The sequence below is a fragment of the Phoenix dactylifera genome, chromosome 5 (assembly GCF_051530095.1).
Source record: "Phoenix dactylifera cultivar Ajwa chromosome 5, Ajwa_hap1_PhDact_Kaust_v1.1, whole genome shotgun sequence".
Lineage (NCBI taxonomy): Eukaryota > Viridiplantae > Streptophyta > Magnoliopsida > Arecales > Arecaceae > Phoenix > Phoenix dactylifera.
Genome location: NC_143194.1, coordinates 8,326,668 through 8,351,285, shown reverse-complemented (window position 1 = coordinate 8,351,285; position 24,618 = coordinate 8,326,668). Strand labels below are relative to the sequence as shown.

The window sequence follows — 24,618 nt, the reverse complement described above, 5'->3', positions numbered from 1 at the left end:
TTTTCTTGATCAACGAAAAGAAAATATTTTGATTCTTAGATGTTGCTATGCTATTTTAGGTTCTCCAATTTTATGTGGTGCTAAAAAAATTCTTGGCATCTTGAGACTAGAATTAATTGATCATCGATTTTTAATCTTGGATATAGAATATTTTAGTATAAATCTCTTTCCTCCTAAATCTAAAGCTTGTACTTCTTCAATTAATATCAACCCCCTATTTGATTGAAAGAGATTGAGGTTATCTATCGACCTTGATGAATATTCTACAGGGGTGGATTGGAGTTGTTTATGATCTAATCTTGTGATAGATCGATTAATCAAGAGCACTTGATATGTTGACGAAAAAACTTGACATATTATTCAGAATTAAGACGTTGATTTCCATTTATAAGAGGAAAGTTTGATTTACATCATCTACAAAAAGAATCAAGTCTAGAGGTATTGGACCTTATTCTTCTGATAAGATCCAATGATGAAGTTGTATTGATAAGTAGAATTATTGAAAACTTGAGGATGAGATTAGAACTATGTATTTCTGACTTTTTGAAAGCACAAGAAAAGAAAATTTTGTGGATAAATTTTTTTTAGGGGGGGAGAATGTAAGACCCAGTGGACTGGGCTTAGTCCACTTGACCGGCCTAGCCCTTTTTGGCCCAAAAAGAAAAAGAAAAAAAAATTGGCATGTGCCGCACATGTGCCTGGATGGAAGAGACTTCCGATTGGAGTCTTCTTCCTCTCCGAGAAGGTCGGATGAAATCTGACTCTAAGCCGGATTTCAGTCGCGGTTAAGCTCTATTTAGAGCTCCTCCCCATCTTCTCTTTCCCCCATCAAAGGAAAGGCCTCAATCAGAGCTCATCGCCAGAGAAATTCGTCAGCCTTTCTCTCCGAACGTCGGCCGTTATTGATGCTGTTGCCATGGCCAAATGCCACCGAAAGTTAGGTAAGAAGATGGCAATCTTTATTTAACTCCTTTCTCTCTCATCTATGACCTTTGGAAGCTTGTTTTTAGTCAACGATTATTAGATTTTTGACGAAAAAGAGCGATGCCCCATTTCCTCTATTTTGATCAACCGACCCTATTTTCTTCCGATTCTGGCTATCTCCACCGCCGATGCTTGTCGTCAGAGGCTTACCTTGATCCCTCATGGTGGCTAGAAGTTGTGGCCGGAGCGCCGGCCACCGGAATGCAATGGTTTCATAGTTCAAGGGATCAGAACCCATGTTTTTTTGTTGCTCTTGGTGCTGTTAACCGCTAGTTATTGCCGCCTGCCTATTGGCCGGCCATAGGTCCCTAACCTCGGGCATCACCTATAGCCATCCTCTTCCTTCCTCTTTCTTGGTTAGAGAGAGAATCTTCCACTTTTCTCTCTCTTCCCCATGCTGTCTCTCTCTCTTTTTTTCTGTCTACAAAGTTTCTCTCTACTTGACTCATGGGCCAAATATATTGATGATCCAGAATGGCATATACCATCGACGGACCAAACCCAAATGCCTGATTGAACCTGAGTTGAGATTCTCTCTCCTCTCCCTCTTTCTTTCTATAGAGAGGCTCAAGAATCCCAGTATAAGCCTTGCTTTCTTTGTTGCTTAGATCTAAGTTAACCTAGTTTGGAGACTCTAAATCGTCTTGGTACCCGGGCAGTAAACCGGTCCATTACTTCAGCCCTAGCTAGACCTTTTGAAATTTGGCCCTAGTTGAATTCTCTTTGCTTGGATCTGCCTGGGCAGTCGGGCACTGCCACCTAACTGACCTAATTTAGGGGCATGAGGTTGTTTTGCAATAGTGTTTAATTTCTGATTTCGCTTGGCTTTTAGGATAATGATGAAATTAATGATATTTTAATGATATTAAAATAGGTCAACCTGACCTGTCTAACTAAAGTGGAATTTTTGAAGCGAAAAAAGGTAAGTAACCTAATGCTTTAAAGTGCGTTATTTAATTTTTGGTAAATTAATAAATTAGCATATTAAATTTGGTTATGACACCTGTTTTATACTTGGTTAAATGAGTCAGGCATATTATTGCTACGATAGTAATTATTTTAAATTATATTATATGTTATGTTATAAAATTTAAAAAATATGACTAGGCAAATTATGAAATTTGTTTTATATGTATGTATTCTTAGCACGGTTATGATCTGACCCCGCCAATGGAGATTATTCGTTGACCCTGTCGACTTGTAATATGTAAAAAACTGGTATCGACACAGTACCACCGGTGATAAGAATAATGGTATTTGGACACCATATCGCTGATGGTTAATAATAGTGATGTTTGGCACTTTGTGCATTCTAACCTAGCCACTGGGTTATGTGGCTTGATGTCGGATTTCTGGTATTTTTATAAAAATAATAATATACTTTAAAAAGAAATATACATTATTTGAGAAATGATTTATTTCTGAGTCAATATTTTGTACTTTTGACTAATTATTGGCATGCTTGACCTCATTTTGGGATGTTATGTTGTTTACTGGGCTAGTGTAGCTCATTATTATGTTCTCTCTATTTTTCAGATCTGGATGCATGATTACTTGAGGCTTGGGGAGTGCACTAATTCTTTTGAAGAAACTTTCGGTTATTGGAGTTTTAGTCAGATTAGTTAAAATATTTTATTTGATTTATGTTAATAATTAGTAAATATTGACTTTTATCACTTTAGAGCTATTATAAGAACTATTTGAATAAGTTCTTAATTTAATTAAATTTTTAGAAATTATTATTATTTTGATATGATATGTAGCCTTGCATGCTTGTGTGGTCCGCTATATACGTATGCGACGTCTATTCCGCTCTACAGGTATGCAACTTCTATACCGCTCTAGATTCGAGGCTTGACACTAAACTAAACTACCTGTTAGCTACATCATCCGATACTTCGAGATCTCAGTTGTCATACATCGGGAAATGACCATCATACCCACTACCAATTACTGCAGTACAAATGTATTTGTACTACTTAGGTCTTCTTGAATTTAGGAAATTAAACCTTCCAAAATGGAAGCGAAGAAACCCCATGATGGATGGATGTTCTTTTATTTGATAAATTTGAGTCCATCGGAAAATTAATAACTATGTTTTGTTATAGATCAATGTGTATTGATTGCATGGCTACTCAAAGAAGCAGCTTAAGCCACCAAGGTGGTAGCCTAGTTGTAAAGAGGCGATAATTCCACTCAAGTTGTTCGGATTCGAAATGCACGGACGTCGATTAAATTAAGAGATCGGATGTCCCACATCCGGATAGCTTGCTGGCGGATATGCTTTCTTTCCATCTATACCAAGGTGGCGCTGGGGTGACGTACCTATACGTGAGGCAGTACGCCCAGTGAGGTGAGCCCACGGGTCGAAGAAGGCACGCGAAAATCTGTGACCTGTCTCGAACATTTCCTGACGGAAGGGGGCCCAGTGGGGGCTGCTACGCGGGTGGGCTGGCCGCTCGTCCCTCCTTCTCTCCTCCTATTTTTTTTACCAAAAAAAAAAGGGAAAAAGAAAAAAAAAAAGAAGCAGCTTAAAAGCAACACCATTGTGTTTCTCGTGCCGGTCCGTTGTTACATCATTCCGACGTCGGTGCGTTCTTATCGTTTAGGATGTGGGCTCGTCGTGGCGGACGCGTGTCAATTGGTAGGTGCTGCGTCACTTCGTTGGTACACGCCACCAATTGTCAAATCAGTTGGATACCGCAAGATATGCTCCCTTGGTTTAGCGTCTTCCACTTGGCGACTGAAGACCGCGGACGTCGTTTTAGCCAAAAAGAAAAAAAGAAAAGAAAAAAAAAAGAGACCGTGGACGTCGCCATCTCCGCGGCTACTTTTCCCAGACGCAACTCTCTGCTTATCAGCTATCATATCACGCTACTTATTCTATCCATCACCGTACAGCTTTTCATCGCATACCATCTCAATGTCAGGGATTTCGACTCCGAACGGATCGTCTGATCGGGGTACGTTCCCATAACCTAATAGCATCCTTTTAGTGATATTTACTTTTTCTTTTACTTAGAAGTTAATTTTGTTAGCTGTAATCTGATATAAAAAATAAATTCTACACCAAATTACTAATTTAGTATAAAAAATAGATAAGAGAGGGTAAAATAAATAGTGAATCAAATATCTATTTTTTTGAAAAAAATAAAATAAATACCACCAAAAAATAATATTTACTTTTTCATGCTGGATTATCAAACAGGAGTAATCTAAAAATATCATTACTGGATAAAAATATCTTAATTTATATTATATAATTAATAATAATTACATTAATAATGTTTATAAATAATAACATATTTAATATATTAATATGCTTATTAAAAATATTAATTATTAATGAATAATTAATAAAAATTAAATTATCAATAAATATAATATAAGATTTATTTGTAAGAAATATATTTTTTAATATATGTATAATGAATTAAAAATATTTATCAACTCCTGCAAATATATTTTAATATTTGAAATGGCCAATATTAACAACGTTTATATAAGTAGGCCATATATGGCCAACAAATGGACTGTGAAAAAAATATTACTACTTGAATTGTTTATTTAAGGTATTGTTCGAAATTTGGTAATATTTTCATATAAAATTATCTCTAACCAAACATAGTAATTTTTTCCGATTCTATTTTTCAAGATAATTTTTCTACTAACCAAATATGATAAAATTTATTTTTTTCTATAATTCTTTTTTTAGATAATAATTTCTAGAAATTGTCAGATTATCCATAATCTAACTATTCTAACCAAACAAACACCCAAGAATGCAATAATGAGATTACCATTTCTCTCATTCACTTTTCATACCAAATATGATAATCTAATATAAGATTTATTTTTTCATGTCACATTCTTCGAACCAAATGGGCCCCAAATTGAATTGAATCCTAACCCTTTGTCGGGGAAGGGCTAGGGCGGATACTCAAAAAACAATACATTTGAAAGCTGTTAGATAGTTGTTACTAAGGCTGCCAATGTGTTGGGTTGACCTGTGATCCAAAAAGACCCGTTTAAACCTGACCCATTTTGGAGGACCCGTGGAGTCAGATCGGATCCTAAAATTAGACCCGTTCTATTTTTCAGGTCGGATCTGTGTTTACTAAAATCCGATCCAACTTGATTCGACTCGATCTATTGGAAATTTAGATAATTTTGGATTTTTAATCTTACGACCCGATCTGACCCGAATCTGTAAATTATTTGGGCCTGCGGGCCGCAATCCACAGGGGTGCAAACAAGTTCTGAAGCCATGGATGGGTCAACCCAAACCGGATCCAAACCGGACCTAAATTTTTTGGGTTGGGTCCGGATTATCATTGACCCAACCCGTCCCGAATGACTCATTGGGTCAAAAATTGTAGCGGTAGATCCGATCTAACCTGATCCGCTTTTTTATTGGGTTGGGTCTGAGTCTAAAATTAGGACCCGAACAAAAAATTGGGATGGGTCGGAGTCACTCATGACCCGACCCCACCGGACCCATTTGATTCGGGGAAGTTGCTTTTCAGCCCTTAGTTTGATTTAGCCTAGCAATCAGTCTCTAGTTACTCTTTCTCTACCTCTCTTATCCCTAGAGTATAATTATACACACTCATTCCTTGTTTTACGTAGGCTCGTGCTTATTTCACAACCATGCCTCCTAAACAGTTGTGCCACTGCCACCAAGGTAGTAGCCTGGTGGTAAGGGGGCGATAATTCCGCCCAAGTTGCCCGGGTTCGAAACGCGCGGGCGTCGATTAAATTAGGGGACCGGATGCCCCACGCCCGGCTGGCTTGTTGGCGGTTATGCTTTCCTTCCACTTGTACCAAGGTGGCGCTGGGGTGACGTACCCACACGTGAGGCGGTGAACCCAGTGGGGTGAGCCCACGGGTCGGGGAAGGCACGCGAAAACCTGCGACCTGTATCGAACATTCCCTGGTGGAAGGGGGGCCCAGTAATGGGGCTGCTACGCGGGTGGGCTGGTCCCTCCCCCTCCCCTCCTATTTTTTCACCAAAAAAAAAAACAGTTGTGCCACTTGCAGACAGAGTCATATAATAAATATATACATAGGCTATAGATTGTAAAATAAATGGCCACAAAAAATGCAAAGTGGGGAAATAAATTATGCTCAGCACATCTTGACCGTTAGATAACAATTAAAACATGATTAGGAAAGTAGATTTCAAAATTTTTTTAATTTGATGACTTATGACTTATAAGGGAACACTTTGTGGACTTCATTGTATATCTCAAATGGGTAATAGGCATCTTAATAAACTACTTCTATTGTACACAGAACCTGATTCGGCAATTATCCAGGACACAATATGGTATGCGAAGCAATATTGGAAAATAATTTTTTTTTAATGAATGAACGTAAATAAATGTATCATTTTAATAAAAATGAAAATTTATTGATCAATTCAATTATCCCAGAGTTATTATTATATACAATTGAATGTCAAGAAGCATTTGATAGTCTTTTAACACTTCCAAGGATGTTGTGGATTCAATATATACCATCACAATCTCTTAAAATTGGGTGACGTTTTTCTCTACCTACTATTTGTGACATCGCGAATTGGAAAGATATTTATTGGCTTTGGCTGGTGATGAATATTAGGACTTATCTATTAGAACTAGTTGTGGGTACAGAAAATATCAAATTTTAAATAGGTTCGATCTGAAGTCTAATTAAAAAGATTTATTTTGTTTGAGGGTTAAATTTTTCTCATTAAAATATTTTGGTTGATCATGGAAAAGTAATATATTGCAAAATGGCTTATGTTTAGTTGAGCATCTACTTTATGTCTTAAAGATCTTATTGCATCATATCTAAAAGCTTAAAGATAATTTTGAAAAAAAAGTACTCTAATTTTCAGCCGGCAGAAATTGAATTTCTCTATATCCCATATATATTTTTCATGTCTAATAAAGTATGAAAATCTTATTCTTATGGAAACTTACTTTTATATCTTTTTTCTTTAAAAATTCTAACCAAATATTAGATATCTTTCTATTTTTCTATTGATGTCCTTTTCTTCTTCTCTTTTTGTGAACGAAATGAGTCCAAAATAAACATAGTTTAGGTTCATCCAATGGTTAGCTCTATTATCTATGATTGTTGAGATGGTAGATGACCAAAATTAGAAAAAAAAAATACAGTATAAAATAAAATTGAGATAACCTTTTATTTTATATTAATATAATATTTTGATTTTTATATATAAAATATATTTTAAGTGACTAAAAATATGGACCAAGGTATTGTTGTCGGCTGTTATGTCAGGACACATTAAAATTTTTTTTTTTGGGTACACCGACGGCTCATATTCAGCAAGTGTGCATGCAGCCAACTGAATCAGAAAACAGAATGCAACAAAAGGGCCTGGGCACAGTCCCTTGATCCACCCAAGTGAAACCTTCAGAATGATGGGCCATAAAGGTAGCCACCCAATCTGCTGCACCGTTCGCCTCTCGATATACGTGCGTGGCTTCATGGGAGTCACACTCCTCAGTAGCCTGCGAATATCGTGGAGCAGATCCTCGCCCAAGCCATCCCGACCTCGGATCTACTCAATTACTGTGGCCGAGTCCTTCTCAAAGAGGATGCGGTCAGCGTCCAGTATCCATCTCGCAAGAAAGACACATGCCATCCGAGATTTTTCATAGGGCCAAAAAAGGAAATCCGAGGGGATAACCATGGAAACGTCTCCAACAATCCTGGCCCTCAAATTTCTTGACCATCTTATTTTATTATATTTTTTAAATTGGCACGGATAAAATATTTGCGTGGGCCTACCTTACCTACCGAAGCGGATCCGTGCTGCAGCGTGCAGGTGTTTCCTTTTTCAGGTTCAGGAGTCCCTTTTCTTTATATCGAGTTTATTTTGATGACTATTTCCTCCGTGGATTTCGAGCAATACAAGAAGCATCCCGGCTTTCCAATCCATTCGCTGGTCTTAACATGTCCCGCTTCACCCGTAAATCTCCGTCTCTCTCTCTCCCTTTCTTCTTCCCCCGTTGCGAGCCATTATAATTTCAACGTTTGATCAAATTTTCTTTCCTTTTCTCTTGCTATTAAACATAGTTTTCATCCGGTAACTTGAACGATTTTGCCCTTTTCTCATCCTCCGTATCATTTTTTTTTTCCAAGGCAATGGCCTTCAGAATGTTTCTATTTCTTCCGTTCTATTTTCCATTCAAATATCAGGTTTCAAGAAGGTTTAAGTTCTTGATCTCGAGGTTTTGTTGTGCAGAGAACTTCAATTTGGCCTGAAGCGAGCTTATCATCAATCTGTTTCCTTCACCTTCTGTTCTTGTTGGATTAAGGTATATAATTTTAAGTGAATTCAGAAAGTTCAGCATTGCAGAGATCAAATGAATCCTGTCTTGTTGTTCTACTTGAGGATTTCAGAACTGATTACTGGTTGTTGCAGAATTACGGTATTTTGCATGGTAGTCATTCCTTTTGGTATCTGTAAAGAAAAAAAAAATCTTTTGTAATGGAACATGAACTATCCATAACTGGATTATGTCTGATCTAATTTCTTTGCGCTCCAATTCTCTGTATACTTCGCTAGCCATTTATTTTGATAGCAAGTTGTGATACCTTTGCTATGTGCATTGCATTATGACGAAATGAAGGATTCTGCCACTGTTTCAGTGGATCACAAGGGTTGATTTGTTACCTCAGCAATTTATGGGTGCCAGTTTGTTTGGCCAGTGACTAAGCTAGCAAACTTTGCATAATAATAGTAAACTATCCAATGCTGTTGCAAGATACCGTGCTTCCTTAGTTTCTCTAGCATCCAAGTATTTTTGTTCTATCTTAATATATTTTTCTAGTATGTTATTTTCTCAAGTTTAGAGTCAAATTAGAAGAGGGGAAAATATTTTTTATGCCATTATGTTAGAAAAAATGGCATATCTTGAGATGATGCTTAGATTTTTGAATTTGTTTTAGGGTGACAAGTTTGCTTATTCTTGATGGCTTTTCTCCCAGTATTTTAAATTAAATGGTCAAAAATTGCCAGGTTACAAAGTTGTGGGTGCTCCATTACTGCTGGAAACTTTATTATGTCTACCGCAAATAATGAAGTGCGTGCCTAAGACTTATTGTTTTCAATTTGTCCCTCTAGTTATCCTAAACTAATGGTACAAGGATTAAGTATATGTGACCATATTTATCATTGGTTACTCAATTACAGGGCAGTTGCAGCTTGTTGGGGAATGGAGTTGTTGGAATCCTTGCTGAGTCTATCAACATATGGGAGAGAAGAGCACCACTGACTCCATCCCACTGTGCCCGCCTTCTACTTGGCGGCAAGGGTAAAACTGGAGTTGAACGTATCATTGTGCAGCCAAGCACAAAGCGTATCCATCACGATGCTCAGTATGAGGATGTTGGGTGTGAAATATCGGATGATCTATCTGAATGCGGTCTCATTATTGGGATCAAACAACCAAAGGTCATAATGTCCATCTACTTGCAGTCTGGATATGATATGTTCTGTTCTTTCGTTCACTTTCTAATTTCTGAAAAGTTGAGGAGCTGATATGTCTATGCAGTTGGAGATGGTTCTTCCAGATAGAGCATATGCCTTCTTCTCCCACACCCACAAGGCCCAGAAAGAAAACATGCCTCTTTTAGATAAGGTAACATTCTTGATGGTGCACCATTGTTTACTTTTGTCTTGATTTCTTTAATCACAAATCTGCTTGTAAATGATTCCTTATCCCACAGATTCTTGCTGAAAGGGTGTCTTTATATGACTATGAGCTTATTGTGGGGAATAATGGGAAAAGATTTATGGCATTTGGAAAATTTGCTGGTAGAGCTGGGCTGATTGACTTCTTACATGGGCTAGGACAACGTAAGAATCTTAAAATATTCCCCTCAGCACATATGCACCCATTTTCTTTTCTTATTGTCAGTCATCTGAGAAAAAACTGCTACTGAGAATATAAAATTAGAAAATTGACATGAATATGTAGCTACTTTTTGAACCTGGTGATTCTTTTTTGAATTAAGAATGTTTTGCTGATATAAGTATCCTTGATTTCAGGATACTTGACTCTGGGATATTCAACACCTTTCCTGTCACTTGGGGCATCTCATATGTATTCTTCTCTTGCTGCAGCGAAAGCTGCAGTCATTGCTGTGGGTGAAGAAATAGCCACCCTGGGACTGCCATCTGGAATTACTCCTATAGTCTTTGTATTCACCGGGGATGGAAATGGTATTCTGATGACACTAAACTAGTTTTTTTTTTTGTAGATTTCATAGTTATGTTAAATTGGTTTTGATTTCATATGATTAACATGAAATTAATGCAGATGGATGTATGAAGTTGTGTGTGATGATCAATATATCATAGAATCCTTGCCATGTACAAGGATAGAAGGTTCAAAATACTAATGAAGTAATAGTCCTCATTTTTGTTAGTTCATATTTGGGTTATGTAATTACATAATGATATAAATCAGTGTCTGCCGAACCGGGCCGAACCGCTCAGTTCGGGTAGTTCCGAGCCGACCTAGTGTGAAACCGGATCGGATCGCCTAATAATTTCGGTTCCAACCCCGTACCGGCCGGAACCCCTATTGAGCAAGCCGGAACCCCTATTGAGCAAGCCAGAACCAGTCCCTTACCAACCGGAACTGGCTGATAAGTGTCCGAACTGGCCGGAACCTGCCGGAACCAGTTGGTTTGGTGCAGAGTCGGTGCGAACCTGCCGGTTTGCACTGAGTCAACCTAGTTCCAAACTGGGTTAACACTGTGGACTTGCTGTGGAGCCACTTGATGCTTTTAAAGCATTAGGTGGTTGTTGGGAAGGCCTGAAAAGGCCTTTCCAACAGCATTTGAAAGCGGCGGCTCTCTCTGAGGATACGATTGCATATAGAAGATGGGCTCTTCAAGGTCATTCAGGAGGATATGATGTAGCTGCAGATGACCTCACACGTGGAGTAGGATCCATAGACGTATTAGGTTCTGAGCCGTATACTGGATCGTATTATCTGCAACCACAGACAACCTATGATATACGGATATGAATATGGATATGGTGCATCTGAGGCATCTTTCTGTGGTATTATTCTACGCAGTCTGGAGCATCTCACAGATCAGTTTTTGCTGCCAGCATATTCGGATGGCCCCTCCACAGCTGTATTATCAGTTAGAGGTCGCCTCTCAGAGCCAGAGCTTCAGCGAGAGATTTAGGAGTGTTTTTAATCAAGGATCGCCGAATCGGTACCGGTAGACGTACCGGTCGGCCACCGGACTAGTTGGATAGCAAGTGGAAAAAAAATGAAATGTGAAGAGGTGGTGAGAGATGTCCGGATGAACGTCCAAGGTGTAAGGATCAAGGCAGACTTGCATGTGTTGCAGCTAGTTGGATTGGATGTGGTATTGGGCAACGCATGGTTGAGAAGTTTGGGCAAGGTGCTGACCGACTACAACATCATGACCATGGAGTTCAAGTTGGGGGGCCAAAAGAAAAGATGGACAGCCACCGGCAACAAGGGAGTGAAGCATTGTGAGGCCAACATGCTTGAGACTTGAGAGGCTATGCAAGAGTGGTGCTACATGCTTTGTGGTTTTGATAACCAATCAAGGGCCCGAGGCAAGCAACATGCAGCAGCAAAAGGAGGAATTGGATGGGCTGCTCCCAAGGGTTCGTGAACTCTTAGCAGCTCGTTGGGGTGTCTTGGATACGCCCTCCACATTATCACCCCGAAGGAACTTTGATCACCTAATCCGCTTGAAGAATGAGGCTACGCCGGTGAATGTCCCACCCTACCGGTATGCGCACTTTCAAAAAGGGGAGATCGAAAGGCAAGCAGAAGAAATGTTGAAGCAAGGCCTAATCTGCCATAGCACAAGTCCATTCTCATCACCAGTTTTGCCAGTAAAGAAAAAGGATGGAATGTGGAGGTTTTGTACTGATTACCGGGCATTGAATGAGGCCACCGTGAAGGATAGGTTTCTCATCCCTACAGTAGATGAGACGTTGGATGAGTTACATAAGGCACAAGTGTTTACCAAGCTAGATTTGAGGTCCGGATATCACCAAATCAGAATGAGGGAGGGGGATGTACATAAGACGGCCTTTAGAACACATTCCGGGCATTATGAATACCTTGTGATGCCGTTTGGACTTTGCAATGCTCCCTTCACTTTCCAAGCGGCAATGAATGAAGTCTTCCGGCCCTATCTAAGGAAGTTTGTTTTGGTGTTCTTCGATGACATTCTAGTCTATTCCCGGTCCATACAAGAACACATGAGACATTTGGAAGTTGTGATGCGCATATTGGAGTAACAGCATTTTTACATTAAGCCCTCCAAATGTGCATTTGCCCAATCGGAGTTAGAGTATCTTGGCCACATCATTTCGGGGGAAGGAGTAAGAGTTGATCCGCGGAAGATTGAAGCAATGGTTGATTGGCCTCTACCAAAAAAAATTTCAGCTTTGAGAGGGTTCTTGGGTTTAACTGGATACTACTGATGGTTTGTATAAGATTATGGGCTGATTGCTAAGCCTTTGACATCCATGCTGAAGAAAGGTGAATTTGAGTGGTCCACGGAGTCGAGGGAGGCCTTTGAAAACTTGAAGAGGGCCATGACACGGACACCGGTTCTAGCCTTGCTGGATTTCAGCAAACCCTTTGAAGTTTACACAGATGATAGTGGAGAAGGCATAGGGGCAATGTTGGTGCAGCAAAAGAGGCCGTTGGCCTATGTTTCTAAGGCCCTCGGTCCCATGAAGAAGGCATGGGGGACTTATGCAAGAGAGCTTCTAGTAGTGGTACATGTAGTGAAAGTTTGGAGGCCATATTTACTTGGGAGGAAGTTCACAATTATCACCGACCAACAAGCTATAAGACACCTATTGCAGCAGAAAATTGTTACCCCGGAACAGCAGAAATTTTTGGTGAAATTGCTTGGCTTCGAGTATGATATAGTGTACCAACCGAGCAAGAAAAACAAGGTGGTGGATGTGCTATCAAGGAAAGAAGGGAGCCCCATTCTTTGTATGGCCGAAGGAGAAGAAGGGCAGCAGATTTCTATGGCATTGAGTGGCATGGAGTGGCAAGTGTGGGACCGAATCAAGGAGGCCATTAAACTTGATGCTAGAGCCCGAGAAATCAGTGAGAAGATAGAAGCTTTGGCGGAAGGTGTGGCCAATTTCAGATTGAGAGAAGGACTGATTTTGTACAAGAATCGGGTGTATGTGCCGGATGTGCGAAACCTAAGGAAAGATATTCTTGATCATTTCCACAATAGTAAGGAAGGTGGGCACTCGGGATGGCTTCGCAGGTACGTGAGGGTGAAGCAATTTTTTCACTGGGAAGGGCTTAAAGCCGAGGAGAAAGCATGGGTGGCCGGCTGTGGGACTTGTCAAAAAATCAAGTATGATCCGAGGGCTCCCATGGGGTTATTGCAGCCACTACCCATACCGAACCTCATTTGGGAAGACATCACTATGGATTTTGTTGAGGGGTTGCCTATGAGCGATGGTTATGAGGTCATACTAGTAGTGGTGGACCGACTTAGCAAATATGCACAATTCATCCCCCTCAAACACCCCATACACGACCAAGTCAGTGGCCAAAGCTTTTGTAGAGACAGTGGTGAAGTTGCATGGGGTACCAAGAAGTATTATCACTAATAGGGATAGAGTGTTCATGAACACCTTCTGGAAGGAGTTATTCACCTTGCAAGGCAACACATTAAAGGCTAGTTCCTCTTATCACCCATAAACGGACGGGCAAACAGAGGTGGTCAACAGGACCCTTGAGCTGTACTTGAGATGCTTTTGCCATGATCAGCAAAAGAAGTGGGAAGAGTTTCTTGTATGGGCTGAATATTGGTACAACACGACCTTCCATGCATCTATCAAAATGAGCCCGTTTGAACTAGTTTATTGTAGGCCACCTTCGGGGTTGCATCGCTGTGTGAAGGGCATGGCCAAGGATGAGGAAGTGGAACAAGAACTGATTGCAAGGGATGAGGTGTTGGCCAATGTCAAAAGGGAACTCACAAAGGCACAAGAGAGGATGAAGAAGTACTATGACTGTGGTAGGAGGGAGGTGTCTTTCAAACTGGGAGACCTTGTGTATTTGAAGCTACAACCATATCAACAGAAATCATTGTCCAAGAGGTTCAGCCATAAGCTGTTACAAAAGTTTTATGGACCCTATAGAGTGTTGGGAGAGATTGGGGAGGTAGCTTACCGGTTGGACTTACCTTCTACATCACTATTGCATCTAGTGTTCCATGTGTCTTGGTTGAAACAGTCGGTGGGAGACTCTTCTTTGGTCGGACAATAGCTACCATCTTTTGACGTAGAAGGGATGTTGCTACTTCAACCCAAGGAAGCCATTAGATATCGCATTTGGAGGAAAGGTAAAGAAAGGAGAAAAAATTGGTAATTGTTGATACATTGGGATAGAGTGCCAAGGGAAGAAGCGACGTGGGAGGATTATGATGAGATGACCCGGCGGTATCCAAAATTTGTCCTTGAGGACAAGGACATTCTTCAAGAGAGGGGGAGTGTTAAGGACCCCCGTAAGCCACACCGCCGGGGCGACAGGACAAGGGAGCAACTGATGGTTATGGACGAGGTTGGGGCACAACTAATGTGGATGGAGACCAGCCGAGAGGAGGAGCAACGAAGTTCATCCATGACATCGGCATCACGTGGGATCTGCTCGCGCGCCAGACCTCGCCCTGTCAACCCAAAGGGCACTCGGCCTGGCCTCTGGCCGAGGTCGGCTCGGCCTTCGGCGGGGTCCGAGGTCGGCTCGACCTTCGGTGGAGGACCCCCGTAAGCCACACTGCCGGAGTGGCAGGACAAGGGAGTAGCTAATGGTTATGGACGAGGTTGGGGCACAACTAACGTGGATGGAAATCGGCCGAAGGGAGAAGCAACGAAGTTCATCCACGACATCGGCATCACGTGGGATCCGCCTGCGCGCCAGACCTCGCCCCGTCAACCCAATGGGCACTCGGCCTGGCCTCTGGCTGATGTCGGCTCAGCCTTCGATGGGGTCCGAGGTCGGCCTGGTCTCTGGCCGAGGTCGGCTCGACCTTTGGCGGGGTCCGAAGTCGGCTTGATCCGAACTGGAGCTCTCGGGTCGCGCGATCCGATCAATTGGGACACGCATCCTGTGCATCTGGGACGCGCGTCCTATGCAGACCGCGTGGAACCTTCAACAGCCTTGACCGAACCTCACTTGGCCAGGGCTCATGACTTGGAGAGCAGCCATGCCGACACCTCAGCCACTTGATTCATCCGCCTAACGCACTCCAAGGGCAACTATGTAATTGGCCCTTCTTAGGGTTGTAAGGGGGGTATATAAAGAATGTCGAGAGGAAGATTAGGGGACTTTTAGAGAGTATTCAGCATAGTGTTCGGCTGCCAAAAGCTTGGGAAGTTTGGCTTTTGTAATCGGCCCTAGAGCATGTTCTAGGGATTGGGCTAGCAAGGATCCACCACAATCCTCGCGAGATTTTGTCTTTCTTTTGTAATCTTTTTGGAATAGAATCATTCAACCATTTTCCTTTCATTGTCCACTTGCAAACGAGTGTTTCCATCAAGGCCAAAGTCCGGGACAAGCTGCAGCCAGTAGTCCCGTCCTTGGCCTTGAATTTCATAGCCGTTGAAGTGCATTTACCACCCGACGTTGCCTCCTCTTCGGCCCAAGGTAGCAGCTCATCTTGGCGTGCTTAAGGAGCAACGAAGGGAAGGCTTGGCGTGGGGCTTAGGGCCGAAAGCCCCCTTCAACAAAATGCCACAGCGCGTGCTGCGTGCGTGGTGCGCTGTGGCAGATCGAATCGGACTCGGTGCCGGTTCGCACTTAGTTCTGGCCGAATCGGACGAAACCGAACCGGTTCCGTCCGGTTCGCTCTTGTATTGGTCGGTTTCGGCCTCTACGGGGCCGAAACTTGTTTTCTATGCTCGAATCGATTTGGTCAGAGACCAAACCAGTTCCGTACGGGCTGAACCAGCTGGTATAGGCTGGTTCAGCATTTCTTGCTTATAACCCAGCGCGCGTTCCTTATGGGATGAACGTACAAGACTACAGTGCCGCTTGGTTAGTGGGGTGGGTTGATGTGCCTTCTGATCATGCTGATGATCTGGATATCTATGAGAGCCATCACTGCTTGATCCGATTTTAGATATCGGTATGTATGTTGTATTTTAAATGTATATAATTGATTGTATTATTTTATAATTTTTACGCCACTACTTGATTTGAGGATATTTTATGTTGTTCCTTGTAGCATGCAACATCTTATTAATTATTTTATGATTTGTATCATTTTAAAATAATAAAATGCATCATTTAGGTTAAATCAGAATCATAGAAACATCAAAAAATATCAAAAAAATAAGAAAACACCCAAAAAAAATCAAATTAGACTTAAAATTATTGTTCAAAAAAAGTGATTACCAACTATTTATTCTTGAAAACTAAAAAAAATAGGCGTGCCGGTACGAAAACAGCATGCCCTACCCATATCGGTACCGGTTCGGTACCAAACTGTACCGGCCGCTAAATGGTACGGATCTCGGTACTGGTTCGACGGACCTTGATATAAATTAATAACAGTAGAATATAATTGTAAATTAAACCTGTGGGTCTTCCTGCTAAAGAATAGCTGATGGAAGGAAACTAACTATTTTTAAATGGTTATTTTATATTGTCAGTGTATTTAGAAACAAACATCCTACTTAGATCACTGCACGCCTCATAAATATGCAAGAAATTTGGCATCATAACAATTTCTTTGTCGCATGTATTGCTCGATATCAAGAATCTCATTATACACTTCTCATCAAATTTTTTAATAGTTTGTCACACTTTCGGCACATGTCTTCTACTCAGACTTTGGATATTAATAGGGGTGCCCATCGGCTCGGGTCGGGCCGGGTTAGATACGGGTCGGGCCAGATGCGAGTCGGGTCAAAAATTCATCAATCCAAACTGGACCTATTTGTTAAATAGGTCAAAATTTCAAATCTAAATCCGACCTGTTTATTAAACAGCTAACCTGACCCAACCCATATAACTCATTTATTAAATAGATCAAGTCAGGTTAAACGGGTTAGACGGATTTTTAACAGGTTAAATGGATTTAAACATGTTAAACATGTTAAGCGCGTCGGATTAAACAGGTCAAAAATAGGTTAAGCAGGTCTTAAACAGGTTAAACATGTTAAACGGGTCGGATTAGGACCCAACCTAATTATTAAATGGGTCAAAATGGGTTAAACGGGTTAAAGGTTTAAACCCAAACTCAACTCATTTAATAAACAGGTTTAGACAGGTTGATCCATTTACAACCCAAACCCATTTATATCAAAGCCAAACATTCTTAAAACGGGTCGTTCACAGGTCAGGTTGATAGGTCGGGTCATAAATTGCCACCCACCCCTAGATATTAAAGCTAGAGTAATTTGATAGTTATGGAACAATCTTATCTTTTTCTTTTCCCCCATAAATACATAAATTACACAAGGCTTAGACAAATTGATGGTCAATATATATTCCTTTGTGAATGTTTATGGTATATTGCCTATATTTCATAATTCATATATTAATGGAACAAGATTTTTTTTACTGCATACTGACAATGTGGGTGAAGTAGAGATGTGCTTGATATTCTGTCCTGTGAGTATATACCAATAAAATGAAGGGCAGTTGCATAGGTTCATTTGGTTTTCATCTTTGTTGAGATTGCAGTTTATATCAGTACCGTGCATCCACCGACAAGATATATACAAAGTCTCAGTTGATGTAAGATAATGTATTCTGAGTTTTTGGCTATACAATATCATCTATCAGCTGAGACATTCTAATCTTTGTTTCATGACATTCAATAAATATTTTAAATTTTTAAGTATTACATACTCAAATTAATGCCTTAACATGGTAAAAGGTAATTAATTTTGACATGACTAAACTGCAGGTATTCTAGTATCTTGATTTTGATAAACCCTGGCTGATATCTCTCTGTATCTCAGAATATCTTAGCTCTCTCCCTCCTCCTCCTCCTCCTCTTCTTCTTCTTTGCTTCCGAACATAGACTGAGATAAACCGAGATCTTGGTTCATCTTGGTATCAGCCACCCACTGAGATGACTAAGATCTTAATTTTTAAAAACTTAGATTAATTTATATGAATAAGTAGCTTGATAATGTAAAAATACATGGTTCATAAAATGAGCATAATTTGATGAGGATCTTAATATAGATATATGGCCAAACCAGGAAAGATAACATTGAAAATTAGAAAACAAGGGAAATCTGGATTTTCTCAAAAATGGTTGAAGAGACATTGAGTAATGCTAACGTTTTAAGTAGGATGGTGTAAAAGGTGGAACCAAGAGATATTTAGGGGAAGATGATGCAAAAAGACTGTGAGAAGAAAAATAAAGAAGAAGAAGAAGATGAGAAATAAAATTAAATACAGTTGTGCTGGTTTCAGCAATAATATGCTTTGTCAGGTTAATTAGGTTATAGGTCAGTCATTTTTTCTCGTTTATCATTTTGATTCTTTCTCCACCTTCACTTGAAAAATGACCTACTTAAGTGCCTACCTAACCCTTCTCTTCCTTATCTTTTGTGTTTTAGTGGTGGATCATAGTACTTGAGAACTGTATGTAGATTTTCAGTAAAGATGCGAATATGAGTCCTTGATAAAAAAGAGAGGGAGACCTAAAATGGATAGACTGCAAGAAACACCTTCTATTCTTATAGAAGGATAGATTCTTATGCTTCTTTAGTGCTGACTTAAAGATGATAATTTCATTTTTCTTGTCTTTTCTTTTCCTTGTTTTTTTTTTTTTTGAATTCTGAACGTACTTGTCATATTTAAAGATAGCTTTACATAAAATCTGATGATCATAAATAAAATATCAGAGACATGCAATTCAGTGATTAAATTGCATAAAATTAGTGAGGAAGGATCTGAGTAAGACTTCGACAGAGAGATCCAAGGTCCTTTCTGAAAACCCAGCTGACTAGAACTGTGCAACTAATGCTGCTTTCTAGTTTCAGTAATAGAATTTGGAGATAAAACTTGCTTTATCATTTCTGAGTTTCATGCTTGATGTCAATGGTTGATATAAATGAGTTAACATAGTTCAATTGTATCTCTGTAGTATAAATATCTGAAAAATGAATTAAACATCTAGTTGTGCTTACATGTTAAACAGTCTTTTTTAAGCGGAAAATGATCCACGGGAGTTTATTGCTTGCATTTTTATTTCAAGTTAGATTCATATCATGTAACCTTCTGCTTCTGTAGTTTCTCAGGGTGCACAAGAGATATTTAAGCTCTTACCTCATACCTTCGTGGATGCTCACAGACTTCCAGAACTTTTTAGACCGGTATCCATTTCTCCTCTCTTTATAAGTTCTCACATTCTTGAACATTTTCCTTGTAGCATGGTAAATGTTTGAAGAGAATCATGTCTTAGATACTAGATACTAGAGGACCTTCACTACTCATTTTCTTTGTTTTCTAGTGAAGAAAATTTTGGATGTCCTTGAAACCTCTCATTCAAGCAGATTGATGGAGGAAGGATCAAATGATTCACAAGCATGAAGCATTAGGCAGTGCACAACATGAGCATTTGCATGAATTATAACAATAATTTGTGTAAACCATGTAATGTAAACAAGGATTAGGCTTATCATCCAATATTTCATAGTTCAATGTGGTCTACGATATCTATATATTTTATTCTTCATCTGTAAATAAAGGAAGATGTAGAAAAAACAATATGCTACCGTAGTTTTCTCAAGAAACCGTATAGAGTGAAGGCAGGTGGCAATTTTGTGAACCATAACAAATTAACAATAGTATTGTAAGAACTAGTTTATACATTGCAAATTCTAAGAGATGCTGAAGATTGAGTTTTGAAATTATTTACTGGTTATGATAGAGAGGCTTCATATTGCTTGAACTAGAGCTAGGTTAATGATGAGAAAACAAATTTCAAACTCATCTCAGGATAAACATCTGAAGCAAGGTCGGTGCTACCATTCCGAACTGTCCGGTTTGGGACGTACCGAGCTGTACCGAAGGCAGACCAGGATGGCTCCAGCCTTTACATCGACAAACTGGCGAAGGAGGAGGAGAGGAAGAAGAAAAGAGAGGAAAAGAGAAAGAGAGGGATGGAGAGAGAGGGACCAAGAGAGGGAAAGAGGGAGATGACAGCAGAGAGCAAAAGAGGCGGAGGGCCGAATAAAGGGCTTTTGAAACTCTCTCTCTTTCTCCTCCGTAGTTCCGGAACAGGGGCAGAGCCCTCTTTCTTCAAAAGCCTTCTCTCTGGCCCTCCCTCCACCGCTCTTGCTCTCAACCGTCGTCTCCCTCTCTCTTCCTCCCTTCCTCCCTCTCCCTCTCTCTTCCTCTCTTTCTCTCTTCCTCTCTTTCTCTCTCTCTCTGCCACCCTCTTCCACTCTCTCCTTCACTTCTTCCCCCTCCCTCTCCCTCCCTCTTTCTCTCTTTCTGCCTCTCTCCTTTCTTTCCCCCTTCTTTGCCGGTTTTTCTTTGTTGGTTCACACCGGAACAACACAACATGATATTGTACTGTACCATATCATTGGCTTACCGGCACGGGTGCCCGTTTCGGTACTGCGGATCTTGATCTAAAGCATCCAAAATGGGCTAGTCCAAGGTATTCCGAACCGGTACCGGTAGACGTACTGGTGGCCTACCGGACCGGTTCATCGTTCTCGATACTGTTTTGGTACCAGGCTTGTATCGAGAGCCCCAGCCGGAGCCAGAGAAGATGAGGTGAAAGAGAGAGCAAGTAGGGGGCGGCAGAGGCCTCTCCTTGTCCCTCCCTCCCCCACTCACTCTCTCCTTCTCTTCTTCTTTCCCAGCTCCGGCTGGGTTCTCTCAGTACGGGTTCTATACCGTTTTTCACTGTGGAACCGAAACGGTCTAGTACGGGCTGAACCGACTGGCCGGTTCAGCATACCATGGGCTAGTCTAAACTTCTGAAACAACAACTGGCTTGTCAAGAAACTTTACCTATCCCTTCTTTGTCATGCCTGAGCACTCCTGCAAACCCCTATATTATAACTAGGTTTTTGTATTATTGTAATTTAAGAAGCAAGTATAGACTCTAATGAGTCTAATGCAATGTACCATATGTATTTATATGTCTGCAATTACTTGACACACACACATGATATGAACCTGTATGGTGAATATCACAAAAAGTAAATAAAGCACAACATGAACAACATGTACATGCATAAGATGTACATGTTCATATGCTTATGTTACAAGTTCTAACATAACTCATTCATTATTCTATATCTTAATTTATTTTGATGCATAATCACATGCATATGTTTCACTAAAACCAAGCTAAACCATAGAGAGAAACTTTAATCTTCCAGAACAAATTTGAGGATTACAATGCTTAACTATAATGGATCTGAATATATACCTTTTAATTTGATATGCATGCCTCAGAGGAATCTCCTTAAAGCAAGCCTGTGCAAACTCTAAGTATATCTCTAGATCTAATGATTTTTAATTAACTCTGAGAAATGTTCAAACGTACAAGCTAAATCAATGTATCTTCTCCTGCATCAATTATACCCAGCTTCTCATAATGGGACAAGGCATGTAATAAATAGTATATATTTTCTCAACTTGTCATGTATGCTAGTGCGGATTATCTCGGTTGAGGTCTTCTGGTTGTTAATTTCAGCATATTGATTTTCTCATGCTTGATTTGGGTAATTTGCTGTTTTCATTCTGGAAGTTATTTAATTGTTCACTTTTTGATTGTAGGCTGGAGATTTAGCTCAACATTCTCAACCAATGAGGAGAGTCTCTCAAGTATATGGATGTGTTGTGACTTGTCAAGACATGGTTGCACCCCGGGATTCTACTAAAAGTTTTGATAAAGTATTTCATCTTTTCATATTTTTCTCTGTTTTCTTTTTTAAATGTAGCATTACGTACATTGTCTCATCACTTTTCTTATGAGCATCACAATCCTTCTTGTTACATAATGAAATATAATGTGGAATTCATAATATCTAAAGTATGCTACTATGTCCACCTTTCTGACCTCCAGATCGTTTCCTTAAACAATGACTAGCAGTTTGGTCTTTCATTGAATTCTGTCATTGTGAAAATCTATGGAAGATTTTAGGTGTTACTTCCTTAACTTCTCTACCTCATCAAATGGGGCATTAGATACATAGAAAATAAAGAAAAATATCAAGACAACTTTATAGGCATCTTGTTATGTCAATGGAATCCAAATTCTACAGCTTTATTAAGCCAAACTAGATTTAACCTAAACTATTGACTACATGTACAAAGAAAACAACAAGAAATACTCATGAGTCATGACACCCTTCAAAACACTTACAACTCATGATAAATTGGTCTAAATCCAATAATATATATATATATATATATATATATATATATATATATATATATATATATTCCATATCTGAAAAAGCCTCTTGTATCTCAAAGTATAACCATTTAAAACTATGGCAGTAATTAAATGCAAAAAAGAAAATGCAAATAACATTAGATTTCTAACTTGATTCGCATCTAAAATCTATTCATATCATCAAGGTCTTTTTGTTCTAGTAATGGACTGTGATCTTAGAAAAATTTCTCAAACAAAGTCTAGTTAAATTCTTGAAGTGATGCTGGAATCCATTGTAATAAAGTAGAAGAAAGGAGTTTTGGAAATACTTGACAAAATGAGGACCCTCATTGGCTGAGACCACAAGCAGGAAGTTTAAGAACTTTTGCACCAACAGAGCAGACTTTTTTACTGAATTATAGATGAACCTATCTGGACTCTACAGTGACTTACAATATTACTTCTACACAGAATTTTGGAAATTAACACTTTAAAAAGCTAAATTTGTAAAACTAAAACATCTTCAAGTGACAAATTAGCCTTACCTTATCCAACAGCTTGACCATCAATCAATTGCTTTTCTCTCAAATTGTGTATGTTTTGTTTTTTATCTCTTTACTAGTCAAGAGATTCTAGTTCTTTTACCCTTATATGTTCAATTTGTCTTACTGAAAGCATTCCATCTTTGCACTTTCTTTGTTAATTGAAAGAATTCAGATGCCAGTCATGTACTATGCTGCTAGTACCAGCACTTCGTATAGGTTGGCATGGCAACTATTTAACCCTCTTTTAATATTTAATGATAAATATTTTTTAGATTCTTTTATATTTCTTTTTCAGCACAACTTGCCATGGTGCCTGCATGGCATGGTGTATACCATGCTGGCAGGTGACTAGTACACACACCAGCATCAGATTTTAAAACTTTGCTCTATTTCCATCTTGATAGTGTTTCCAATCTTGGACTGCTCTTCTATGGTATATACTATGCAATTTTTGAGCTATCCAATCAAAACATTAATGCATTAATGGGAAAGTTTGTCATTCATTTGTTACATTTGGTGAGCTTTTAAATTGGAATATTATGTACTTGACTTTGTAAAAATAATTTAATTCTCCTTAAAGACTAAGTATACATAATATTTTATTTTTTAAATGTCATTCCTTGCAGGCTGATTATTATGCCCATCCAGAACACTATTATCCTGTTTTTCATGAAAGAATCGCTCCATATGCATCTGTCATCGGTATGAGTTTCCATCACTTGTATTTCTTTCTTCTGACACTTGAACTAAAATGCGGCCCTTCTTATTCATAGTTAAATCATGCAAAATACATAGTGACTGCTTTTAGGTGCTGACCTTTTGTTCTTTTTACAAGTCTATTTTTTATATCCCCTAATAAATGTATGCCTGGATTTTTTAAATATTTAGCATGTATGCATAAAGGAATGAAACATATGACATACAAAATATCAAGAATTTTCTTTTCTATATTTTTGAAGTTGATTTCACAGCATAACAAAGATGAAAGAAACATAAGGAGGAACCTTTTTTATGTGGAGGGGAAGGGGATGGTGGGCTCCTCAACTCAAGGGGGACATGCTCAACCACAACAAGCTCTTGACATCAATACTAAGTAGCAGGAAACTTCTAAAGGTGTGTTTGGGTTTTTCTGCAGGAATATTCTGCAGGAATCGAGCCTATTGGCCTACCTAGCTCGCAGTCTTTCAAAGGCATGCCCAAGTCTTAGCCTAAATCCCAGTCCATGGGCCTGTTGGGCTGCAGGAAGAAACAAAAGAGCCATGGAGGGTTTTTCTCCCTTCCACAGGATTTGGGCTGGGGAGTGATGGGTGGATATGGGCCCTACCTAAATGGGCTGCCTAATCCCAGAATCCAGCAGGAATTCCAGTCCAATTCTGTTATATTTCCCAAACAGTTCCTAAATAGGGTAATATACCCACTTCGGAAGCTCCCTGGAAGCTTGAACCTGCACCGGCTTCCTAAGCATGCACTTGAATCAAGTGTTTTTGAAATATGTACTTCACCTGCCCCTGCATTTGCTCCCAAACTTGCTCTTAGCTCTGGCAACTAAGCATCAATATATAGTAAACATAAATTTGTTAAATATATAAATTTTATTTTACCAGGATTCAGACTAAGGGTCCATGACCAAAAAATAACATTATGTGTAGTAAAAGAAAAACAT

At 39.6% G+C, this 24,618-nt stretch overlaps 1 protein-coding gene across 5 annotated transcripts in view; it reads left to right on the top strand.

Annotated features, from left to right (window-relative positions):
- The first annotated feature begins 7,708 nt into the window (after positions 1-7,708).
- Positions 7,709-24,618, top strand: part of LOC103716942 (lysine-ketoglutarate reductase/saccharopine dehydrogenase bifunctional enzyme) — a 69,176-nt gene continuing 52,266 nt past the window's right edge. Inside the window, exons 1-10 of one of the 5 annotated variants that reach the window (XM_008805152.5) lie at positions 7,709-7,966; positions 8,243-8,315; positions 9,020-9,083; positions 9,194-9,454; positions 9,555-9,641; positions 9,730-9,859; positions 10,052-10,225; positions 19,302-19,384; positions 21,810-21,926; positions 23,582-23,657. In XM_008805152.5, coding sequence (XP_008803374.1) covers positions 9,063-9,083; positions 9,194-9,454; positions 9,555-9,641; positions 9,730-9,859; positions 10,052-10,225; positions 19,302-19,384; positions 21,810-21,926; positions 23,582-23,657 — 949 coding nt within the window. In that variant the 5' untranslated portion in view covers positions 7,709-7,966; positions 8,243-8,315; positions 9,020-9,062. Of the gene's footprint in view, positions 8,084-8,242; positions 8,316-9,019; positions 9,084-9,193; positions 9,455-9,554; positions 9,642-9,729; positions 9,860-10,051; positions 10,226-19,301; positions 19,385-21,809; positions 21,927-23,581; positions 23,658-24,618 lie in introns of all 5 variants that reach the window. The other 4 variants (XM_039116327.2, XM_088721574.1, XM_039116326.2 and 1 more) reach the window with 4 other exon arrangements.